This window comes from Geotrypetes seraphini, chromosome 6 (assembly GCF_902459505.1).
Source record: "Geotrypetes seraphini chromosome 6, aGeoSer1.1, whole genome shotgun sequence".
Lineage (NCBI taxonomy): Eukaryota > Metazoa > Chordata > Amphibia > Gymnophiona > Dermophiidae > Geotrypetes > Geotrypetes seraphini.
Window position 1 is genome coordinate 127,844,474 of NC_047089.1, and position 21,840 is coordinate 127,866,313.

General features: G+C 46.9%; 1 protein-coding gene across 2 annotated transcripts in view; it reads right to left on the reverse strand.

The window, feature by feature from the left end:
• Positions 1-21,840, reverse strand: part of CLYBL (citramalyl-CoA lyase) — a 623,747-nt gene that overhangs the window by 584,202 nt on the left and 17,705 nt on the right. Inside the window, exon 1 of one of the 2 annotated variants that reach the window (XM_033949753.1) lies at positions 14,515-14,582. The exons of the other annotated variant lie outside the window; for it this stretch is intronic. Within the exon in view, the coding sequence (XP_033805644.1) occupies positions 14,515-14,567 (53 nt within the window). The 5' untranslated portion in view covers positions 14,568-14,582. Of the gene's footprint in view, positions 1-14,514; positions 14,583-21,840 lie in introns of those variants that run through there. 2 annotated transcript variants of the gene reach the window in all.

Consider the following 21,840-nt stretch of genomic DNA (forward strand, 5'->3'; position numbering starts at 1 on the left):
CAAGTGCCAGACCACTGATAGAGTCATAAGTTACCACCCCACCAGTATTGAAGATGAAAAATGGGTAGAAGTCTGCATTAATGGGGCTGATGGTCTGCTTGTTAACCAAACTCCCATAGTAGATCCCAGGAAGCCGGTAACTGTGTATTTTGATGCATGTGGGATTGCTGATAGGGCTGCAGGTCTGGAGGACGCTAAGTATTCTGTTTCTTGTGGGTCCCTCAGTTGGCAGAGATACTACTCCACATGTGATAAATACATGTGCCCTTTCATAATCCCTCCACCGTACGGGCAGAGAAAGTATGGTGCCTTTGCCTGTCAATATGAACACCAGATTAAGTGGGCTACTTACCCCCTAACCCACAAAAAGGGCCAGCCACCCCCAGCTTCCGCTACTCTACGCTTGGGCCCTATGCCTAGCCCTAGCTGCCCGGTAGGGGCTTGCAACCCAGTTTCCTTCACTATCATGAAACCCCAAAAGTGGAATCAGCGATTAGAGTATGTGAAAGGGCATATTGGGTTTAGAATTTCAGGCAAAGGGTCTGACCCAGGTGCAGACCTATACATCCATGTAGTGACCCGACCCCGAGCACCAGTACATCACTCCATTGCATTTCCTCAGTTTTATGAAAACATGAATGTAGACATTGAAATTCCAGCAGTTACTCGAAACCTGTTTATACAGTTTGCTGAGGCTATTGGACAAACCCTTAATATTAGCAATTGTTTTGTTTGTAGTGGAACTAATATGGGTGAGCAATGGCCATGGGAGGCAAAGCAGTTGGACATGTTAAGCCTATCTACACAGAACCTTACTTTTGCTTCCACTACTCCGCCTCCTCGATGGACTTTGCGGACCTCCATTATTGCCTCTCACTGCCTGCAACGGATTGATGGTCCCTTCAATGTTCAAGTCAGACACCTCAAATGTACCTCGCTCTGGTCCTTCAATGCCACAACAGCTACCAGGACTCCCTGGCCTGCCAATCTCACCTCCACTTTGCCAGGTAGCCCCCTCCAAAATCTGCTCAGTGGTATCTCCTATGATCACTGGCCGGCCCCTGATGGTCGATACTGGCTCTGCGGCTTATTTGCATACTCCTGGTTGCCAGCAAACTGGACTGGTACATGTGTACTCGGCAAGATCCGCCCCAGCTTCTTCCTGTTACCACTGGCCGATGGCGAAAGCCTAGGTGCCCCTATCTTCAATGCCAGGGGTCGCCAGAAGCGGTCTGACTCCCTCCAGATTGGAAAATGGGGTGATGACTGGCCTCCTGAATGGATCATTGCTGTTTACGGACCTGCCACATGGGCCGAGGATGGCACCTGGGGCTATCAGACCCAAATCTACATGCTGAACCGCATTATTCGTCTACAAGCTGTACTCGAACAGATAACTAATGAGACCGCCTGAGCTTTGAGTACCATTGGCAGAGCGAAGGCTAAAATGCGCACTATTTATCAGAATCGTCTAGTTTTGGACTATTTACTAGCTGCTGAACGACCTCCAACTGTTGCCTTGAACTTGATGATGATGGTACAGTGATTGAGAAAGTTGTAGACCGTATCACCAAGCTGGCTCATGTTCCAGTTCAAACCTGGTATGGCCTCAGTACGGACTGGTTCTCTGGCTCCCTGGGCTCCTGGTTACCCATCCGGTACAACCCTGAAAACAATTCTGCTGATAACTGCTTTGTCCTCCCTGGTTCTACGTTGTCTACCATGTTTGGTCCCACTGGCCATGAAGTTTCTTCACCGCACTGTGGACTCTGCTGTCAACCGTTCCACTGCTGCATTGGCTCTTGCCCTCTCCCAGTATCATCCCATACCCACTGGGGACCCCGACTTTCCTAACCCCTAACTTTATTTTGTCAGGCTTTGCTCCTTAGGTACGCCAGCCTGAAAGGGGGGAATGTAGGGTCATGAAATGGTTAACTATTGTTTAAAATACTGCTCTGGCCTACATAGCTGGAAAAAGTGTACAATCTGCTGACATCATCTGCTTGAAATGTATGTCCCTGCCTTACCACATTGTAAGCTAAATAGATAAGAGTTTGAGCCATGATGTACCCTGCCCTCCTAAACATGTAACAGTTAGAACTGCAAGGCTTAGATAAGCAGGTAAATGAATTAGCTTCTTGTAGAACTAGAAGTTGTACTCCTGAACCTATCGCAAGTGCTGGCTTAGGACCAATAATAATTGTAGAAAAGTTATAGAAGTAACAAATGAGAAGTTGTAGATTTTGCATATATTAGTTTGTAAAAAGGGCAAACTCACTTCATCCTGCACAACCCCACACGAGCAACCAGAAACAAAAACTTCTTTGCATACCCAAAGATTACAGGCTGCAGATACAAATCATTCCTGGACAGAACCTTTAAGTTCCAAGCAAGCAGACAGCAAGTTTGGCTGAAAAACTACATAAACAAACCCAATCTGTCTTACAGTGCCTTCCGTAAATCGATCAAAACCGCCCTATTCGCTAAATTCGTTGACTAAAACTGTCCCCTTCCTCACTAGGACCCTCCCTCACTAAGACTCCCCTCCCCGTAAACGCCTTCTTCTTCCTCTCAAGAAGCTCCTCATCTATTCAGATATCCTCTACTCATAGAACTCCTACTCATATGTAAGCTCTAAAGTATTCAGGTATTCATTACCCATAGAACTCCAATTAGCACATTAGTTTCCCATTAGGCTATTATATTGTATTAGACACATTGCATGGTATTGTATCTAGTCTTATTGTATTGTATTGTACTTAGACTCACTGTATTGTACTGTACTGTATTGTATGTAGACTTATTGTTTTGTATTAAGACCTTTTGTTATTCGCTGAATGTCCAGCCCTCTTACAATGTAAACCGCCTAGAAGTCGCCTGACTATGGTGGTATAGAAAAATAAAGTTATTATTATTATTATTATAAAAGTCCGTGCATTTCCTGTTTCTGGCACTCTTGTAAGAAGGCTGGTCACTGCACAAGAGTCCAGCATGCTGTAAATAAAACTCTTGTACTTTCTTCACGCCTCTGACTTTGTGTGTCCAAGTGACCTTTCAAAATGTCTATAGAAGGCATTTTCTTTATTGTTTATTGAAAGCTTCTATACTGCTACTAATGACTGTGCAGTCAATTCAGAGCGGTTTGCATTAGCTTCAAATGCTGTGTTGTGAAACATGAGCTGAAAGTAATGATGTTACAATACATGAGTAAATGATATTACAATACATGAAATTCAGTAATGGTGCTACTATACATGAACTATGATTTAAGGCAGGGGTGCCCAAAAGGTCAATTGCGATCGACCAGTAGATCGAGAAGGCAACGAGAGTTGATCACGGAGTCCATCCCGGGCTCCGTGATAGACTCGCATTGCCTTCACGTTCTACCTGCTTCGCGAAGCCATAAAGAGGAAGCTGAAGCACTGGGCCGACCAACCTTCCTCACTCGACCTCAATTCTGACATCAGAAAGGAAGCTCCGGGCCAGACAATCGCTGCCTGGCTGGCCCAGAACTTCCTCTCCAACGTTAGAATTGTTGTTGAGTGGGGAAGGCTGGTCCCGGTGCTTCTGTGTCCTCTTTAAGGCGTGGAAGCAGGGGGAGCTCAGAACGTGGCGGCAGCCTGTTCCCCAATGGCTGTGGCGGCAATGGCTTGGGGAGGGCAGGGAGAAAGAAAAAGAAAGAAAGAGGGGGCAGGGAGACAGAAAGAAAAAAGGTAAACAGAAAGAAAGGGAGCATGGAGAAAGACAGAAAGGGGGCAGGGATTCAGAAAGGGAGAAAGACAGGGAGACAGAAAGGGGGCATAGAGAAAGACAAACAGAATGGGGGCATGAAGAGAGAAAGACAGGGAGACAGACAGAAAGAAAGGAGGCAGCGAGACAGAAAGAAAGGGGGCATGGAGAGAGAAAAACAGACAGATAGAAAGAAAGGGGGGCAGGGAGAAAGAAAGAAAGGGAAGGGGGGCAGGGAGAGAGGAAGAAAAAGTTGGGGGAGGGAATGAGGTCTGGAGGAGAGGAAGCATATAGGAGACTGAAAGAAGGGAAGAAATATTGGATGCACAGTTAGAAGAATAAAGTGCAACCAGAGACTCATGAAATCAGCAGACAAGAAAGGTAGGAAAAATGATTTTATTTTCAAATTAGTGATCAAAATGTGTCCGTTTTGAAAATTTATATCTGTTGTCTATATTTTGCACTATGGCCCCCTTTTACTAATCCGCAATAGTGGTTTTTAGCACAGGGAGCCTATGAACATCGAGAGCAGCACATGGCATTCAGCGTAGCTCCCTGCGCTAAAAAATGCTATCGCGGTTTAATAAAAAAGGGGGGGGGGTATATTTGTCTATTTTTGTATAGTTATTACTGAGGTGACATTGCATAAAGTCAACTGCCTTGAGCTCTTTGAAAAAACCCGGAATATAAATGATAATTAACATTTTCTCTGCGTACAGTGTGCTTTGTGTTTTTTTAAATTTTATTGTTGGTAGATCATTTTGACTTGACCATTTTAAAAGTATCTCACAAGCCCAAAAAAGTGTGGGCACCCCTGATTTAAGGGTTTTACAATGGTGTCACGATACACGAGTTTGTAGTCTTTACACATATCTTCACCCTACATGTGTGTCTATTAGATTAGTATATTTACCCTATATCTACATTTATCTTACATATTGTCACAGGGAAGTCCCTGTGAACCTTGAATTAAACTCAGAAATGCCAAATGTGGCTGTCTTCAACCTGCTGTAAAGCCCAGCCATTTGACAGGAAGGAAAATGTAGATAGAAAAAAATATATACCGGTAGGAATTTTTACTAAAAAGTCACCAAAAGTGTGGACTGCAAAGCAGCCAGGTTTGAGCCAACATGGAAAAATAAAACAGGAACACATTGAATCCAAGTCGAGTACAAACCTTAGGCAGAAAGCTAAGGTTAGTCAGGCAGACACACCTCATAGTGCAACACTAATTAGAGGTAGGCAATCACCTGGAGGCTAGCCATAAGTATCACAGCAGTGAAAGTCAGGAAGCAGCAGCAGCCAACAGCAGCAGTTCAAAGTAAGAGCTCCAAGGTGAAACAGCCACAAACCAAGCCACGCTGGACTCGGGACAGAGATAAAGGCAGAGGGTTACAGCAATCCAGGTACCTCACTAAGGGTAAGATTCTCAAAAGTTTAACGCCATCGCTAAACTGTTTTCCGGCAGTTTAGCCTGTATTCAGTTTAGAGGCGGATTATCAAAAAGGATTATCTCCATCTTTAGCGAGGTTTCTAGCAGTCTCCGATACTGACATGCAAATGGGCTCTTTAACACTGAAATGAGCCCTCCGGTGGATTCTTTAAAAATGCTGAGCCATTTTTAAAAGCGGTGTCAGCTTTTGGCGACTAAAAAACAACTGGTCCAGGGGTGACGGTCAGTGTGAGACTGCTAGAAAACCCATTCAATTAAAAAAAAAAAAATCTTGCCTAACCTGACCTGAACGTGACCACACAGCAGCAGGAGAGATGCCCACTCTCTCCTGCTGCAAATAAAAAAAGAATTAAAAAATCCTGCCTGACCTGACCCGAATGGCCTCCCCACCCCCGCAGCAGGAGAGATGCCCACTATCTCCTGCTAGTAGTGACCCCCCTCTCTGTCTCCGCTGCACCCCTCCCCCTTACCTAAACAGATGAGCCGGCAAGACATTCTCCTTGCAACTGCTGCTGCAATGTATAACTGGGTATTCCCCACACCCAGGGAGGGTTCTAAGGCTCTGATTGGCCCGAATGCCTAAGGCCCCACCTATGAGCCCTAGGACCCTTCCTGATGAATCCGAGGAGGCTCTGATTGGTCCAAGATGTTTAAGGCTCCTCCCTGCTAGCTCATCTGTTTAGGTAAGGGGGAGGGGGGTCACTACTAGCAGGAGGAGGGGGGTCACTATTAGCAGGAGAGAGTGGGCATCTCTCCTGCTGTGGGGGGGGGCGGGGCATTTGGGTCAGGTCTGATTTTTTTTAACTATTTTTTATTTGCAGCAGGAAAAGGTGGACATCTCTCCTGTTGCCGGGAGGGGGGGGGGGAGGTCGCAGTCAGGATGTTAGGGGGGTATTGTGATGCAGTGGTTCATAGTCAGTCGCGCATGACACACCAGCATGCCAACAATCGAGCGCTGACAATTCGGTGCAAGACACAAGCGCGCCACGGGAAAACTTATTTTTAAAGAGCTCCGACGGGGGGTACTGCATAGTGTTCATGCTGCTGTTGGGGGGGGGGGAGGTTTGGAACCCTCCATTATAGAGAAAACGGATTTTTTTTTCAGGAAAAGTTTCGTTTTCTCTATAATGTGGGGAGCTTCATCCCCCCCAACAGTAGCACGAACAGTATGCAGTAAAGTGGGGGAGCTTTTTAAAAATAAATTTTCCTGCGGCGCGCTTGTGTCTTGCACCGAATTGTCAGTGCTTGATTGTCGGCACGCTGGTGTCTGGCGCGCAATTGTCCCGTCACCGATGCAGTGGAGAGAATGGGCATCTCTCCTGCTGCATCACAACACAGGGACAGAAGAGTGTGTTTTTGCTTTTGTTTTTTTACGGGTTTTTTTCTGCACATGTGCCCATCAGCGATGGGCACATGCAAATGTAGGAAACCTTCACTGCTGTCCAGCAATCTTATTTGAACGCGTGATTTTTTAAGAATGTCTCGGTTTTTTGATTCAGAATGAAAATGGCTACCTTAGCCTGAAGTTATTTACCCTGACCTAGAGTTTCAGGAAGAACCTGGAATATCTGATGTAGAAATGGAAACTGAAAGTGAACTTACAGATTATATAATATGGAGCCTGCTCCTATGGAGATTTAAGCACTTGAGGAATGGCAAAGGTGATAAACTAAAGCAGAAGTTTTCAATATGCACACCATTGTCAGGGGTGTGCAGCGCCAACGCTGTATGTCTCCCAACTTCCTTCTGCCATCGTGTTATCTCCCACCTTTGTCTTCTCTCCCCAGCCTCCCTCCCCCAGACCAGCGGCATGCTTTTAACTTCCCCACACAGCTGCCACTAGCGTTAGTTTAGCCAGTGATGCCATCAGGCAGCCTCAGGCCTTTGCTAGGCTGACTCGCCTCCGATGATGCAACTTCCTCTTTTGTCAGAGGCGGGACAGTTCAACAAAAGCCCGAGGCTGCCTGATGAAATTGCTGGCTCAGCAGTACCTCTCTTCTCCCTAGTGGCAGCTCATTGTGTGCTTTTAACTTCCCCACACAGCTGCCGCTAGCGCTAGTTTAGATGCGATTCCATCAGGCAGCCTTGAGGCCTTTGCTAAGCTGGCCCGTCCACCTCTGACGATGCAACTTCCTCTTTCATTGGAGGTGGACCGGTCTAGCAAAGCAAAGCAATTTAGTGATCGAAATGTGTCAGTTTTGAGAATTTGGTATTTGCGGTCTATATTTTCCACTATATTTGTCTATTTTCCTATAGTTGTTACTGAGGATAACGTATATTTTAAAGTCATCTGCCTTGATCTCTTTAAAAAAAACTAAATATAAGTGATAATTAACATTTTCTGTGTATGTGTTGAATAATCCTGATGTAGAAATAATAATAATTTTATTTTTATATACCGCCAAAGCCATAATAGTTCGAGGCAGTTTACAACAAGAGGTGCTAGACAATCAGCGAATTGGTTACATTACAAAGTCATTGAATATAAGGTACAGGATGGGAGTAGTGAAACACTATAAGATTCTTAGGTTACAATCGATTAAACAAATTCATTTTTATTGATTTTCTAAAATTGAAGTAGGATGAGGAATGCATGATAATGTTACCCAGCCAGTCGTTCCATTTACCTGCCTGGGAGGCAAGAGTTCTGTCCAGGAATCTTTTGTAGCGGCAGTCCTTTAATGATGGATAGGTGAACAAATGAATTCTGCATGTGGGCCTAATAGCACTGTCCCGATTAAATTGAGAAACCAGGTACATAGGGGCCAGGACAAATATTGATTTATAACAAAGGCAAAAAAAAATTGTCTTGTCATGTTCCAAATAGGGTTTGACCATTTTTCCTCCTCGTTGCTACTCCCCCCTGAATGTTTATTAGTTAAAGTGGTCTATGAAAAGGATGGTCTTTATTCCTTTAAAAAAGTTTTGATGAAAAATCAGTTTGACAACTGAAAGAAGGTTAAACAAAGTTTGAACAATGACTCAATAAAAGGGCATTGTTAGTAATGTTTCATGATGCAGAAAATATTAGTAATGAAGTGTGTGTAGAAATACAATAAAAATCGCTAATAATGATAAAACACTTATCTGTTGATTAACTATTTCACAAATTAGCAATAAATGATTGTTTTCACAGAAAACTGTATAAATTAGATTTATTTTTACAAAACAAGTTACAGAACGTATTTAAAGAGGGGAAAATGTTGAACATGATATTTCCATGTCTTATCCCAGACATTACCCAAATAAAATGCCCAACCTTGCCAGCTCAGACCACCCACAACTATTTTCCATCTGGTAAGCACCGCAGACCCTTTCCCTAATTATTTTTAAAAGGGCTCCCCCAAGACATTCTTTCTTTATTTGTTCCTCACATGGAATCTAACTGAAAGTCTATTCCATTTCTGCTAATTAAACAGCTGGTTTTTCCCACTTGAAAGATTTGTAATAGAAGAAAAAGTTATGCATGCTTAGCTTTGTGCCAGTATGGAATTTAATTTTGCCTTTAACTTTGTTACTTCGAAATTAATCATCAAGAATTTTAGCTGTTAAATGTACCAATAATAAAGTGAACCTAAACAACATCTTGGCTGCCATTCTATCATTGCCACAATATAAAATTAAACAAATTCAATTTACAGATTACTAATATATTAAAAGCCCAATACCACTCCAAAATTCAATCAGAACCTTTTTTTTTTAAATTCTTTATTGATTTTCCAACTATCAACAGTGCAATAAACAAGTAAATAAATACATATAATAATTAAAAAAAATTAAATACATTCATCTTACATACATACATACATGAGCAAAAATTTTTTCACCTCCCACCCACCCAATGACTAATCAAGAAAAACATAAACACAGAGATTCTTTCAATAACCTGTCCCAATTTAATAATGGTATATCCCTACCACCCTCCCACCCTACCTGGACATGTATACTCAAAGGGCAAAATTAAAATCAATAAATCATTCCTTACAGAATTTTGTCAATGGTTCCCAAACATCCTTAAATTTTCTATAATGTCCCAGTTGTATGGCTATCATACGTTCTAGTTTAAAAGTATGGCATAAAGATTCCCACCAGAAATTATAAATTAACCGATCCCAGTTTTTCCAGTTCTTCAAAATAAGTTGTATGGCAACCTCTGTCATAATAAAGAGAAGTTTATTGTTATGAGAAGTTATTGGGCTTTTAGCCCTCATCAACATGCCAAATAGCATTGTATCATATGTCAAACCCACTGGATTTGCCAGTATTCTATTAATTTGACTCCAAATGGATTGCCAAAAGTTAACTATCAAGGGACAAAAGAAGAGCAGATGATCCATTGTCCCTATATCGAGATGACAGTGCCAGCATCTATTTGACCTAGAACTATCTACTTTTTGCAATCTAACAGGGGTCCAAAAACTTCTATGTAACAGAAAAAAACCCACGTTTGTCTCATAGATGCTAACGCCATATATCTCATCCTCCAAGTCCAAATTCATGACCATTGAGACGTAAAAATCTGTTGCTTTATCTCAATACTCCAAATGTCTCTAAGGCTATTTTTTGGTTTCTTATTCCAGATATTAATTTATACCACTGGGCGGCCTGATATCCTAGGAAATCCGTCTGGAAGCATAGGACCGGCAAACTATACTGATTTTTAAGATTTCGCCAATCAGGTAACCCCTTCTGAATGGCTTGCTTCAACTGCAACCATTTATACACTTAAGAATTTGCTATGCCAAATAATTGTTGCAGTCGTGAAAAATCAAGTATTTTCCCATCTGATACATCATCATCTAGTGTACTTACACCTGCCTGCATCCAATGCTTCCAGAAGATCTTAGACTAGCCAATTTGAATCTTGGAGTTTAACCATAAGGACTGACAAGTAGACTTCTCTACTGTTAATAAATTTCAAAGTTTTCTAAGTGTCAAATAAAATACTATTGTCCTTAACATATCTGGGTAACTTGATACTTAAAATATGACACAATCGCACTGGAGACATGAGTTGCCATTCCAAGTAAAGCTAATCCGTAAGATGCTCCAGGAAACCTTCAAGGAGGTCTAGATGGAGCCATCTGAAGGTCCTCTAGGTCCACTCAGATAAGAGCATGATTCTACACACAAATTGGACCTATTTCTGCTGAGCCCACACAGGAAGAAAAAGAAGAGGAGAGCAATAAGTAGTCAATCCTCAACTGAGTATAATGAGCTTGAGACATATAGATATAGTCTCAGCCAGGGGATGAAAAAGATGCCAAGAATCAAACAAGTCCAAACAGAGCAAATGAACCCCTTTTGTAAAATCCACTGTGGAGATGCCCCGGTGCTGGGATGTGTCCTTCAGAGGGTCATAGACCACACTGAAATTGCCCATCACCACATTTGTACAGTACAGGGACTGTAAGTGACATAATAGTTTTGAAAAAGGATTTTTCATAATCATTAGGGGTATAAATATTTACCAACACAAGTTCCTGTCTATTAAGAGTAATGTGAGCAATAACATAACAACCCTTATCATCCACCAAAACAGTATGCTTCTGCAGATGGAGGCCTTTCCGAATGAGTATAAGAACTCCAACGTTCTTATTAGAGGAAGGCCTATCAATATAATCACTAACCCACCATCTGCATAGTTTCTTGTGTTCAGATGCACTCGGGTGTGTCTTTTGAAGAAAAGCCAAACGGGCCTTTTGTCTATTCAGCACTTGCAAGATCTTACTACGTTTAATGGGCGACTCATTAAACATTCCAAGACAAAATTTTCAGCATTGGCCTAAATGGTGGGGCCATTTCAAACAAGACTTATTATCCAGTCTAACCAGCCTCCACCCCCTCCAGAGAACACTGCCAATAAAACAGAATTTTTTAAAAAATTCGCCCCACACTCCCTCAAGCACCATGCACTCTTACCCAACCCTCCTACCCAAGTAAACTCAAATCCCCATTCCCCACCACCTCAACCCCTCATCCCCAAAGCCATAAAGGCTTCCCTTCCCCTCAACATTCCCAGTGCCTACTAAGTGAGCTAGTCACTCTAGTGCCAACTTCACCCAGCTGTAAACTCAAGTCAATCAGGGCCTAAGCCAGGGGTCTCAAAGTACCTTGTTGAGGGCTGAAATCCAGTTGGGTTTTCAGGATTTCCCCAATGAATATGCATGAGATCTATGTGCATGCACTGCTTTCAATGCATATTCATTGGGGAAATTCTGAAAACCCAACTGGATTGCGGCTCTCAAGGAGGGACTTTGAGATCCCTGGCCTAAGCAGACCAATCCTATACTTCCAGGGCTATAAAGGCTTATGTAGAAAGTGAACCAGAGTTCATAATAATAGGAAGAGATCACAGGAAAGTAGATACTCAAGAGGGCCAGGTTAAAGTCCACAGCAGGCACAGAGGTCCAACATCTGGCAAAAGGCAGCCAAGCCACATAAGAAAAATATCAGAGTTCCTTCAAGAAAATGAAGTAGGATCCAGGTGAATATTAACAAAATCTTGAGCCTGGCGGACCTCTTCAAAAAAAATTATCTTTACCAGCAACTTGTATCCGGAGATGGGCAGGGTAAAGTAGGGCAAATTTGATCTTTCTCCCCGCCAGGGTAATAAACAAGGTTGAAAACTCCCTCCTTGTCGCCACCAATCTTGTCGAGTAATACTGAAAATATAGTATTTTGTGCCCATCCAAAAGCAGCGTCACACCAGATCGAATCACCCGTAAAACAGCTTCCTTGTGGGCAAAGTGTAGTATGCGGAGGGCGATCACTGTGAACCAGCCACTTTAGGGGGACCCACCCGATATGCTCTTTAGATTTGAACTGGCCCCAACATGTTATCAAAGTTCATCTGTCCAGCAAACCCGGATTCTAAATAGCGTGGTGGGTTTCCTTCATTCAATGATTCCAGTAAACCAATCAATCTGTGGTTGTTCCACCTTGAGCGATTTTCAAGATCTTCCAATTTGGTCTCTAAATCTTCAATCTGGCGTTGCAGAACTTGTGTCGGGCCCTCTGATGACTGCTGCTTGTCTTCCAGGTCACTGACACATTGTTGCAGCTGGTTGACCTCCAAATCCATACAGTCCAATCTTTCATGGGCTGGTTCAGCCCAATCGACAGTGCTTGTAACTTTTTGTCCAGGGCAGCTTCAACTGCTGCTGTGACTTCAGCCATTATTTCTGCTGTCCAGGCTGAGCAGACTGAAGGGCCCTGTGGCGTGGAAGACTCAACTATCTTGCTCTCCAAAGGCCATGATTTCTCCTTCCATAGTGCTTTAGACGCCATCAAGCAAACAGGTCGCCACCCAGTCATCTCCGCCGATCCTTAGCTGCCCAAAGAAACCAACAGTCATGGCAAGGCGTCACAAAAGACAACTATCCGGAAGAATTATAGCAGATTTATTGGGGGAAGTGAGGAGCTCAGTACATCAGCGTCTGCTCCCTACCATGGCATCACATGATTCCTCTCCCCAATACTTTTCAACATAGCAATGTCAACACTAGGACAGAAAGTCTTCACTTCTCCTACGTAGATGATATTACAATATGCATTTCTTTATACAAGAAAGAAAACAATATCAACAAAATCAATAGAAGTCACTCGTTTGGCTGCTGACTGGGCTGACAACATGAAACAAACTAAATAAAGAAAAAACAACAACAAATTATAATAAACCCTCCTTGAATCACCAATGATGACACTTAAATAACACTGCGTAAAGCCCCGCTGAAACTGGAATTAGAACTGAGAATCCTAAGGATTATATAGTCGAACCTCGATTTGCGAGTAACGCGGTTTGCGAGTGTTTTGCAAGACGAGCAAAACACTCCTGTAAACCTTAACTCATAAAACGAGCACTGTCCCAATAAACGAGCACCCCCCTGCTCACGAATGCCCCCCCTCGAGAACCGGCATCGCACCCCCATGCTGGAAATGGCATCCCCCTCCCTCCCGCCCGCCCAAACAAGCTCCTTACTAGATAATGACATGGGGAAAAAATCTGTCCCCGTCACTGCCCCGTCACCGAACCACCATCCCCTTCACTGCCCCGTCCCCGAACCTGCCGTCCCCTTCACCGCCCCGAGAATCTCCCTCCCTCCCCCTTACCTTCGCGGCGTAAAGAAACTTAAGGGAGGGAAGGCACGCGGTCCCTGATCGCACACACGGCCCCTTCCCTTCCTCCCTCCAGCCAAATCTACCTCCCTCCTTACCCCTTACCTTCGTGGCGCTTTAGAAAAGAAACTGATGCCCGCGAAGCCTGACTGTTCCGCCCTGCAGTCACGTGTGTGAGGGCGGAAGCTTTTCCTCTGACAATTGTCATTTTATAAACACAAATAAAAGAGCAAGGTTCAACAAAACCCATCTCCTCTCCCTTTCACAAATATCTCCTTTACTATTGTGAAAACTGAACAAACCAAATTACTACAGAATGCTACAGAGAAAAATCAAGCTAACAGAATACTTTAGTCACACATGGCAAGAATAATGTTAGGGGAGTGCAACTAGGGCAACTGCTCCCTGGTCAGAGAGAGAGCCCTAAGCCAGCTGGAAGCAAGAAGCACAGCCTGGACTTTGCGGTTCCCAGTTATGTCTAATACCAGCTCTAGCAGGATGCATATTTCAAATCTGAAATATTCTAATCACAAAATATAAAATAAATTTATTTTTTTTTCTTTTTGTTGTCTGGTAATTTTATTTTTCAAATCACATTGGTCTCAGGCTTTGGTTTTAGGTTCTTTCTGTCTTCATCATGGCATGGCAGGCTCCTGAAGGTAAAATAGGCACAAGAGGGAGAAGATGCCGAGTCTGACACGGGCACAATTTTTTTTACCACAGGTGTAAGACTTTTCACCGCTCCCACGGGGCGGTAAAAGATCTTGTCCCCATTCCTGCGGGGAACCAGTTGCAAATGTCTCCATTCCTGCGGATTTACTGCAGTGACTCACGGTTTACCACGGTAAACGGTCCCCAGGTCATTCTCTACTCCCTACCTCATCTGCTGCGTGCCGGTTCCAGTTAAGGAAAGGTCCCGCCTCTTGCCTGGGCTGGGCCTTGAGCATCTGCGCATGCTCAAGGCCTTCTGGCTCTCATTCTCTCCAAATCATATGCCATAATAATACGCCTACATGAACATAATGGAAGATTAGGCTTTCACCTTCGATAATCTTCTTTCTGTTAGTCTGTGGAGGATTGAGTACACTAGGTGTTCAATCCCTCCTGCAATCTGGAAATTGCAGAAATCATAACACTTTTCTGAGCACAAGCTCCTCCCACCTTAGAGAGAGTTAGAGCCCTCTGTAGTTAAGTCCCAAAGTCAAGCAACATACCTGAACAAATCCAGGACAAGGAAGGAGGTACTGGGGAAGCGCCTCAGTAACATAAACAATTTCTGAACTGGTCTGCTCTGCAAAACATGAAAAAGAGCAATAAACTAGCTTAAAGGCAACACAGAAAACCATTGAGGAACAATGTAAAACTAATCTGCTGTGTGCAAAGAGCACCCACATGAAACAGCCTTTGACAATATGCATACTCATAGAAAAGCAAACTCCCCACAGGATCTGACTACTGGCTGTACGGAGAATAACCGAGGCAGGAAACAGGTGATTCAGATCAACTGAGCTTACACAGAGAGGGTGGGCCGTACTGAATCCTCCAGGGACTAAAAGAAAGAAGGTAAAGCACAGTTACTTACTGTAACAGGTGTTATCCAGGGACAGCAGGCTTATATTCTCACATGTGGGTGACGTCATCTACGGAGCCCCGATGCGGAAGCATTTTCAAGCAAACTTGATTGAAGATTTAAGTTTGCTCTGCTGCTCCACGCATGCGTGCCTTCCTGCTCCACTAGGGGGTGCATCCCCTCGTGGTCTCCAGTTCACTTAACTAGCCAAGAAGCCAACCTCAGGGAGGTGGGCGGGTTGTGAGAATATATGCCTGCTGTCCCTGGATAACACCTGTTACGGTAAGTAACTGTGCTTTATCCCAGGACAAGCAGGCATGATATTCTCACATGTGGGTGACCTCCAAGCTAACTGAAAAGGAATGGAGGGAAGTTGGCAATTTAAGCAAATAGATTTCGCAATACCGATTGGCCGAACCGGCCATCGCTTCTGGACAGTGAGTCCAGACAGTAGTGGGAGGTGAAGGTATGAACCGAAGACCACGTGGCAGCCTTGCAGATTTCCTCAATAGGTGTGGACCTGAGGAATGCTACGGAGGCTGCCATCGCTCGGACCTTGTGTCCCGTTACTCGACCATGCAGCGCGAGACCAGCCTGAGCGTAGCAAAAGGAGATGCAATCGGCCAACCAGTTGGACAAGGTGCGTTTGGAAACTGGGTGACCTAACCGGTTTGGGTCGAAGGAAAAAAACAGTTGTGGGACTTTCCGGTGTGACTGAGTGCGTTGGAGGTAAAAGGCCAACGCTCTCTTGCAGTCAAGAGTGTGGAGCGCCACTTCTCCGGGATGAGAGTGGGGCTTGGGAAAAAACACAGGCAAGACAATGGACTGATTGAGATGAAAATCAGACACTACTTTAGGTAAGAACTTTGGATGGGTGTGGAGTACCTCCTTGTCGTGATGGAATACCGTGAAGGGTGGGTCCGCTACCAGAGCTTGTAACTCACTAACCCGCCGGGCGGAAGTGAGCGCGAGCAGGAAAATCACCTTCCAAGTGAGGAATTTTGGATGGCATTTGTCTAGGGGCTCAAATGGAGGTTTCATTAGTTGAGCCAGAACCACGTTAAAGTCCCAAACCACCGGGGGAGGTTTGAGAGGAGGGTGGACGTTCAGAAGACCCTTCATGAAGCGAGAGACTAAGGGATGGAGCGAAAGGGCTTTCCCTTCCAGGGGCTGATGAAAGGCCGCAATCGCACTGAGGTGTACTCGAATGGAGTTGGTCTTTAGGCCGGAATGAGATAATTGAAGTAAATAGTCAAGGACCAGAGGGACGGGGACCGACACCGGGTCCTGGCTGTGGGAGGAGCACCAGGTTGAGAATCTGGTCCACTTCTGGGAGTAGCAGGTTCTCGTCGAGGTCTTTCTAGAGGCCTCCAATATCTCCTTGACTGATTGAGACACGGGGAGAGCAGTCAGGGGGAGAGAAACCAAGCATTCAGATGAAGAGATTGAAGATTGGGATGTAATAGCGAACCCTGACCCTGTGATAGTAGAGAGGGAAACAGAGGCAGAGGCAGTGGATCTCTGACACTGAGTTGAAGTAGAAGGGAAAACCACGGCTGGCGTGGCCAGCGAGGGGCAATCAGGATCAGGGTGGCTTGTACTGTTTTCAGGTGGACAAGCGTCCGCAGTATCAGAGGAAATGGCGGGAACGCGTACAGGAACCTTCCCTCCCAGTCGAGGAGGAAGGCGTCGGCCTCGAGCCGGTCCGGGGAGTACATCCGGGAGCAGAAGAGAGGCAGCTTGTGGTTGTGGGGGGATGCGAATAGATCTATTTGAGGCATCCCCCACTTTTCGAACACCTGTCATAGGATCTGAGAGTGCAGTGACCACTCGTGTGGCTGGAGGAGGTGGCTGAGTCTGTCCACCAGACAGTTTTGTTCTCCTTGTATGTGCACCGCTCGAAGGAAGGTGTTGTTGGAGATTGCCCATTTCCAGAGGCGCAGGGCTTCCCGGCAAAGGGACCAAGACCCTGTTCCCCCTTGTTTGTTTACGTAGTACATTGCTACCTGGTTGTCGGTTCGGATGAGAACCACTCGGTCGTGGAGCAGATGTTGAAAAGCTACAGCTGCGAGATAGATGGCCCGAAGCTCTAGCACGTTGATGTGGCAGCGACGGTCTTCTGCTGACCACATCCCTTGAGTGCGGAGGCCATTTAGATGGGCTCCCCAAGCGTACTCCGATGAGTCCGTGGTGAGTATCTTGCTGTGGGGTGGGGTGAGGAAGAGCAAACCTTTGGAAAGATTTGAAGAGTCGGCCCACCAGCGGAGCGATCGTTGCAAAGAAGGCGTCACTGTCACGGGGCGGTCGATCGGGTCCCGGTCTTGACGCCATTGAGAGGCCAGGGTCCATTGAGGAATTCTCAGATGGAGGCGGGCGAAGGGTGTGACATGGACGGTGGAGGCCATGTGGCCCAGAAGAGTCATCATCTGCTGAGCTGATACCGAGGTCAGCAGGGAAAACCTTTGACTCAGACTTACTAACGCCTCTAGACGCGGAGGGGGGAGGAAGGAACAGAGGCGAACCGTGTCCAGCGTGGCCCCGATGAACTGCAGGGACTGGGAGGGGCGTAGTTGGGATTTTGGGAAGTTTATCTCGAACCCCAGACTTTGTAGGTAGGTAATAGTCTGTTGGGTCGCTGAGATAACCGCTTCCCTGGACGGGGCTTTGATCAGCCAGTCGTCCAGGTAGGGGAATACCTGGAGGCCCTGGGAGCGTAAGCTTGCTGCGACTATCACGAGGCACTTGGTGAAGACCCGAGGTGACGATGCTAGGCCGAAGGGAAGGACACGGTATTGTAGGTGCCAGTCCCCTACCTGAAAATGCAAGAACTTGCGGTGAGCGGGGTGCACTGGGACATGTGTGTACGCCTCCTTCAGATCGAGGGAGCAGAGCCAGTCGCCCTCGTCGATCAGGGGGTAGGGGGTCGGTAGGGAAAGCATCCGAAATTTTTCCCGTACCAGAAATTTGTTGAGGCGTCTCAAGTCTAGTATTGGGCGTAGGTCTCCCGTTTTTTTCGGTACCAGGAAGTAACGGGAGTAGAAGCCCTTCCCCCGTTGGTCGGGGGGAACCTCCTCCACTGCTCTCAGGCGAAGCAGGTCTCGAGCTTCGGAGAGGAGTAGGGGTAGCTGCGTCCGGTTGGGAGGGCAATTCCTTGGGGGGTTGTCCGGAGGAATGGCCCGAAAGTTGAGAGAGTATCCTGATGAGATCACGCCAAGGACCCATGCGTCCGACGTGACTTGTTCCCAGCGAGGGTAAAAGGCTTTGAGGCGACCCCCGATGGGAAGGAGGCCTGGGACTATGGCGGAGGGGGCCCGCCCCCTTCCGCGTATCCCGTCAAAAGGACGGGGATGGTTTGGTAGTCACAGGCGGTTGGGACTTGGGTATGGCCCGGTGGTGGGCTTGCGGACGCCTGGGTGGAGGCCGCGAGAAGGCAGGGGTGGATTTTTGTGGGTAGCGGCGCGGAGGGGCCCTGTACGGCCTGGACGCAGGCGGTTTAGGCTTTTGCCGGACGAGGGAGGCGAACGAGCGTTCGTGTTCGGAGAGGCGTTTTGTAGCCGCCTCGATAGTGTCCTCGAACAGTTCTTTTCCCACACAGGGGAGGTTAGCCAACCGGTCCTGCAAGTTGGGGTCCATGTCGACCAGGCGCAGCCAAGCTAGTCGGCGCATGGCGATAGCAAAGGCTGCCTCTCTAGAGGAGAGTTCGAAGCCATCGTATGCCGCGTGGAATAGATGGAGGCGCAGGTTGGAGAGGGACTCTAAAAGCAGGCCAAACGCTCCTTGCCAGGAGGCCGGGAGGTCAGTCTCAAAGGCTCTCAATAGTCCAATGAGGTGTTTGAGGTAGGATGTGAAGGTGAAAGTGTAGCTTTGCACCTTAGAGGCCATCATTGCATTTTGATATAGTCTCCTGCCGAACTTGTCCAGGGTTCGGCCTTCTCGGCCTGGGGGGACCGAGATGGGATGGGTGAGCCTTTTTCAAGGAGGATTCTACTAGCAGCGACTGGTGGGAGAGCTGTGGTTGTTCGAATCCCGGGTAGGGTACTGTGCGGTACTTGGCCTCCATTTTGGAGGGTACGGCTGTGACCATGTAGGGGGCCTCCAGGTTCCTGAAGAAGGCCTGTTGGAGTACCGGGTTAGGTGGTAAGCGAAGGGACTCTCTGGGCAGTGATGGCATATCCAGCTCCGCTAGGTACTCCTTAGAGTATCTGGAGTCGGACTGGAGGTCTAAGTCCAAAGCGTAGCCCATGTCCTGGACAAAGCGAGTGAAGGATGGGCGGGATGTTCCCGGGGCCCCGTGCGGGGTCGGTGAACGAGACCTCCGTCGGGTGGAGAAGGATGGGGAGGCTTCCCTCGAGTATCGAGGTTCCTGCTCCGATCCACGCTCCGAGACCGGGGAAGCACTGTGAGAGTGTTCCGGGGTCGTCGATCTTCAGCGTCTCGAGGAGCCCCTCGGAGACGATGCCGGGGTTCGGGGTACCGATCGATGTCGAATCGGTGACCTCGACCCGGACTCCCTCGGAGAATACCTGCAACCTCGGGTCGGGGTCCCGATCCGAGGGGGGAGTTCGGAGGATGTGCGGGTTGGAGAGTGATAACTCAGCCACCCTTAGTGGTCCCGTACGAGGTGTAGGAGAACGGCCTCGTAGAGTTGGTGAACCTCGGGCCTTCTTGGAGGTACGGCGGTTCGAGGTTTCTGTCGTTTTAGCACGACGTTTTGCCCCGCGGCGGTCTGCGGAGGGAGAGCGTCTCGGGCGCCTCGGCGAGGAGTCCGAGGAGGATGGGATGCGGCGAAGCTTGCGCACTTTTCCCCGAGGTTGCTCGATGCGAGGCTCAGGCTGGTCTGGCATCTGCGGGGTCGAGGTTGAGGCCGATTGTAACTGGGCCATTGCAGCGGACAGCTCCGACGAGATCATCGCTCGGAGTAAGTCCTGGAAGACGGGCACGGACAGCATCGAAGGCATGTCCACTGCCTCGGTGCACTCCACCGGGGGCGACCTCGTATCAGAGTATTCCCGTGTGGTGGAGGCACGGCCCGAAGGCTTGGAGAGCTTAGCCGAGGCTGTAAGCATGGGGTTTCCGCCATGCGTCGACGGTGTCCCCGAGGCTGGCTTCTTCGATGTTACGGAACCTGAAGAAGGAAGAGGGGACTTACCCGGGGCCGAGGCTTTCTGCTGTCCCGAGGGCTTCGGATTCGGGTCTCGGGGCGATGCCGAGGTATTCGGGGCTGAGGTCAAGGCCGGGGCCGAGGCCGGGGCCGACCTCGAGGCCGAGGTAGAGGGTTGGTCCCGAGCAAAAAGGTCCGCCATGCGGGCTTTTCTTCGACGGAGGGCCCGGTTCTGGAAAGTAGCACACTGAGGGCAGGAGTCGGTTGGATGAGCCGCCCCCAGGCAGAGGATGCACCAGCGATGCGGGTCTGTGATGGAAAGAAGCCGCTCACACCGGGTGCACTTTTTAAAGCCGGTCAAAGGCCGGGACATAGAATCGAAAGTAGCCACAGCTCGAGTAGCCACGCGGCCACGGAAGCCTCCGGGTCGTCAAAAACGAAGCAGGAATCAAGTTGAAAAGTAAAGAATTCACGCACAGCGACTTAATCGAGAAAAAACAAGAAAAAATTGCGGTGCTAGAAGGCAGTTGGGGCAGAGCTTGAAAAACACGACTTCTAGGCTCAGCGGAAAATTTTGAACTGGAGACCACGAGGGGATGCACCCCCTAGTGGAGCAGGAAGGCATGCATGCGTGGAGCAGCAGAGCAAACTTAAATCTTCAATCAAGTTTGCTTGAAAATGCTTCCGCATCGGGGCTCCGTAGATGACGTCACCCACATGTGAGAATATCATGCCTGCTTGTCCTGGGATAAAAACCTAATCTTCCATTATGTTACATCCCTTCCAGATTCAGTATGCTAGGTGACATACCAAAGCAATGGCAGTGTCTAGGGAGGTCCAATATACACAACTGGGTAAATTTCAAAAAAAGGAGATTTGTTCCCAAATGACCATAAACAGGCAAAAAACTAGTAAAGGATCTTCAAGAATCTCATTCTATTCCTCAGGGGGCTTTTTTGGTTACCCTTGATATACAAGCTTTATATACCAATATTCCTCAGCTCAGTGCCATTGAGGTAGTGCGGAAACATCTAGGTACCCTTCAGTTATCTCCAGCTCGAGTGGACTTCTTAGTAACCATCGCTAGCATTGCATTAAAACACAATTATTTTATGTTTGACACAGAATTTTTTTTGCAGATACAGGGCACTGCTATGGGGGCCACAATGGCCCCGTCACTGGCCTGTCTCTATGTATCGGATTTTGAAGATAAGTATATCTATACCTCTACGTATTTTTCTGACATTTATGTGTGGAAACGATACATAGATGACATTTTTTCAGTTTGGATCAATACCCTGGAAGTCTTTCATCAATTTTTACAGTGGCTTAACTTGTGCAATTCGCATTTACAGTTTACCGCAGTTACGTCAGACACTCAGATTGCATTTCTTGATATTCTTATCTCTTTGCACCATGGTTCTTTTGAAACCACGATCTATCGGAAGAACACTGATAGAAACAATTTGCTTCACTATACCAGTTATCATCCTCGCCACCTCAGAGATAATTTACCTGTGGGTCAATTTTTGCGGCTAAGACGCTTATGTAGCAATAAAGCCGAGTACAAGACCCGTGCTCGTGATATGTGGCAACGGTTTGTGGAACGTGGATACCCCAACAGCATCATCAAAAAGGCATATAAAAGGGCTTTATATGCCCATCGTACTTATTTGTTACAGCCTAAATCTGACCAAGCAGAAGCCCGGATGGTATGCACACTTCCTTATTCTTACAAAGCATTTGCCATTAAGAAGATCATCAATACACATTGGCACATCTTACAAGTTCACAAAAGCCTTGAACAACCTCCTTTGTTTGCATATTCTAGAGGCAGAAATCTGCGTGACCGCATGACCTCCTCTCAGT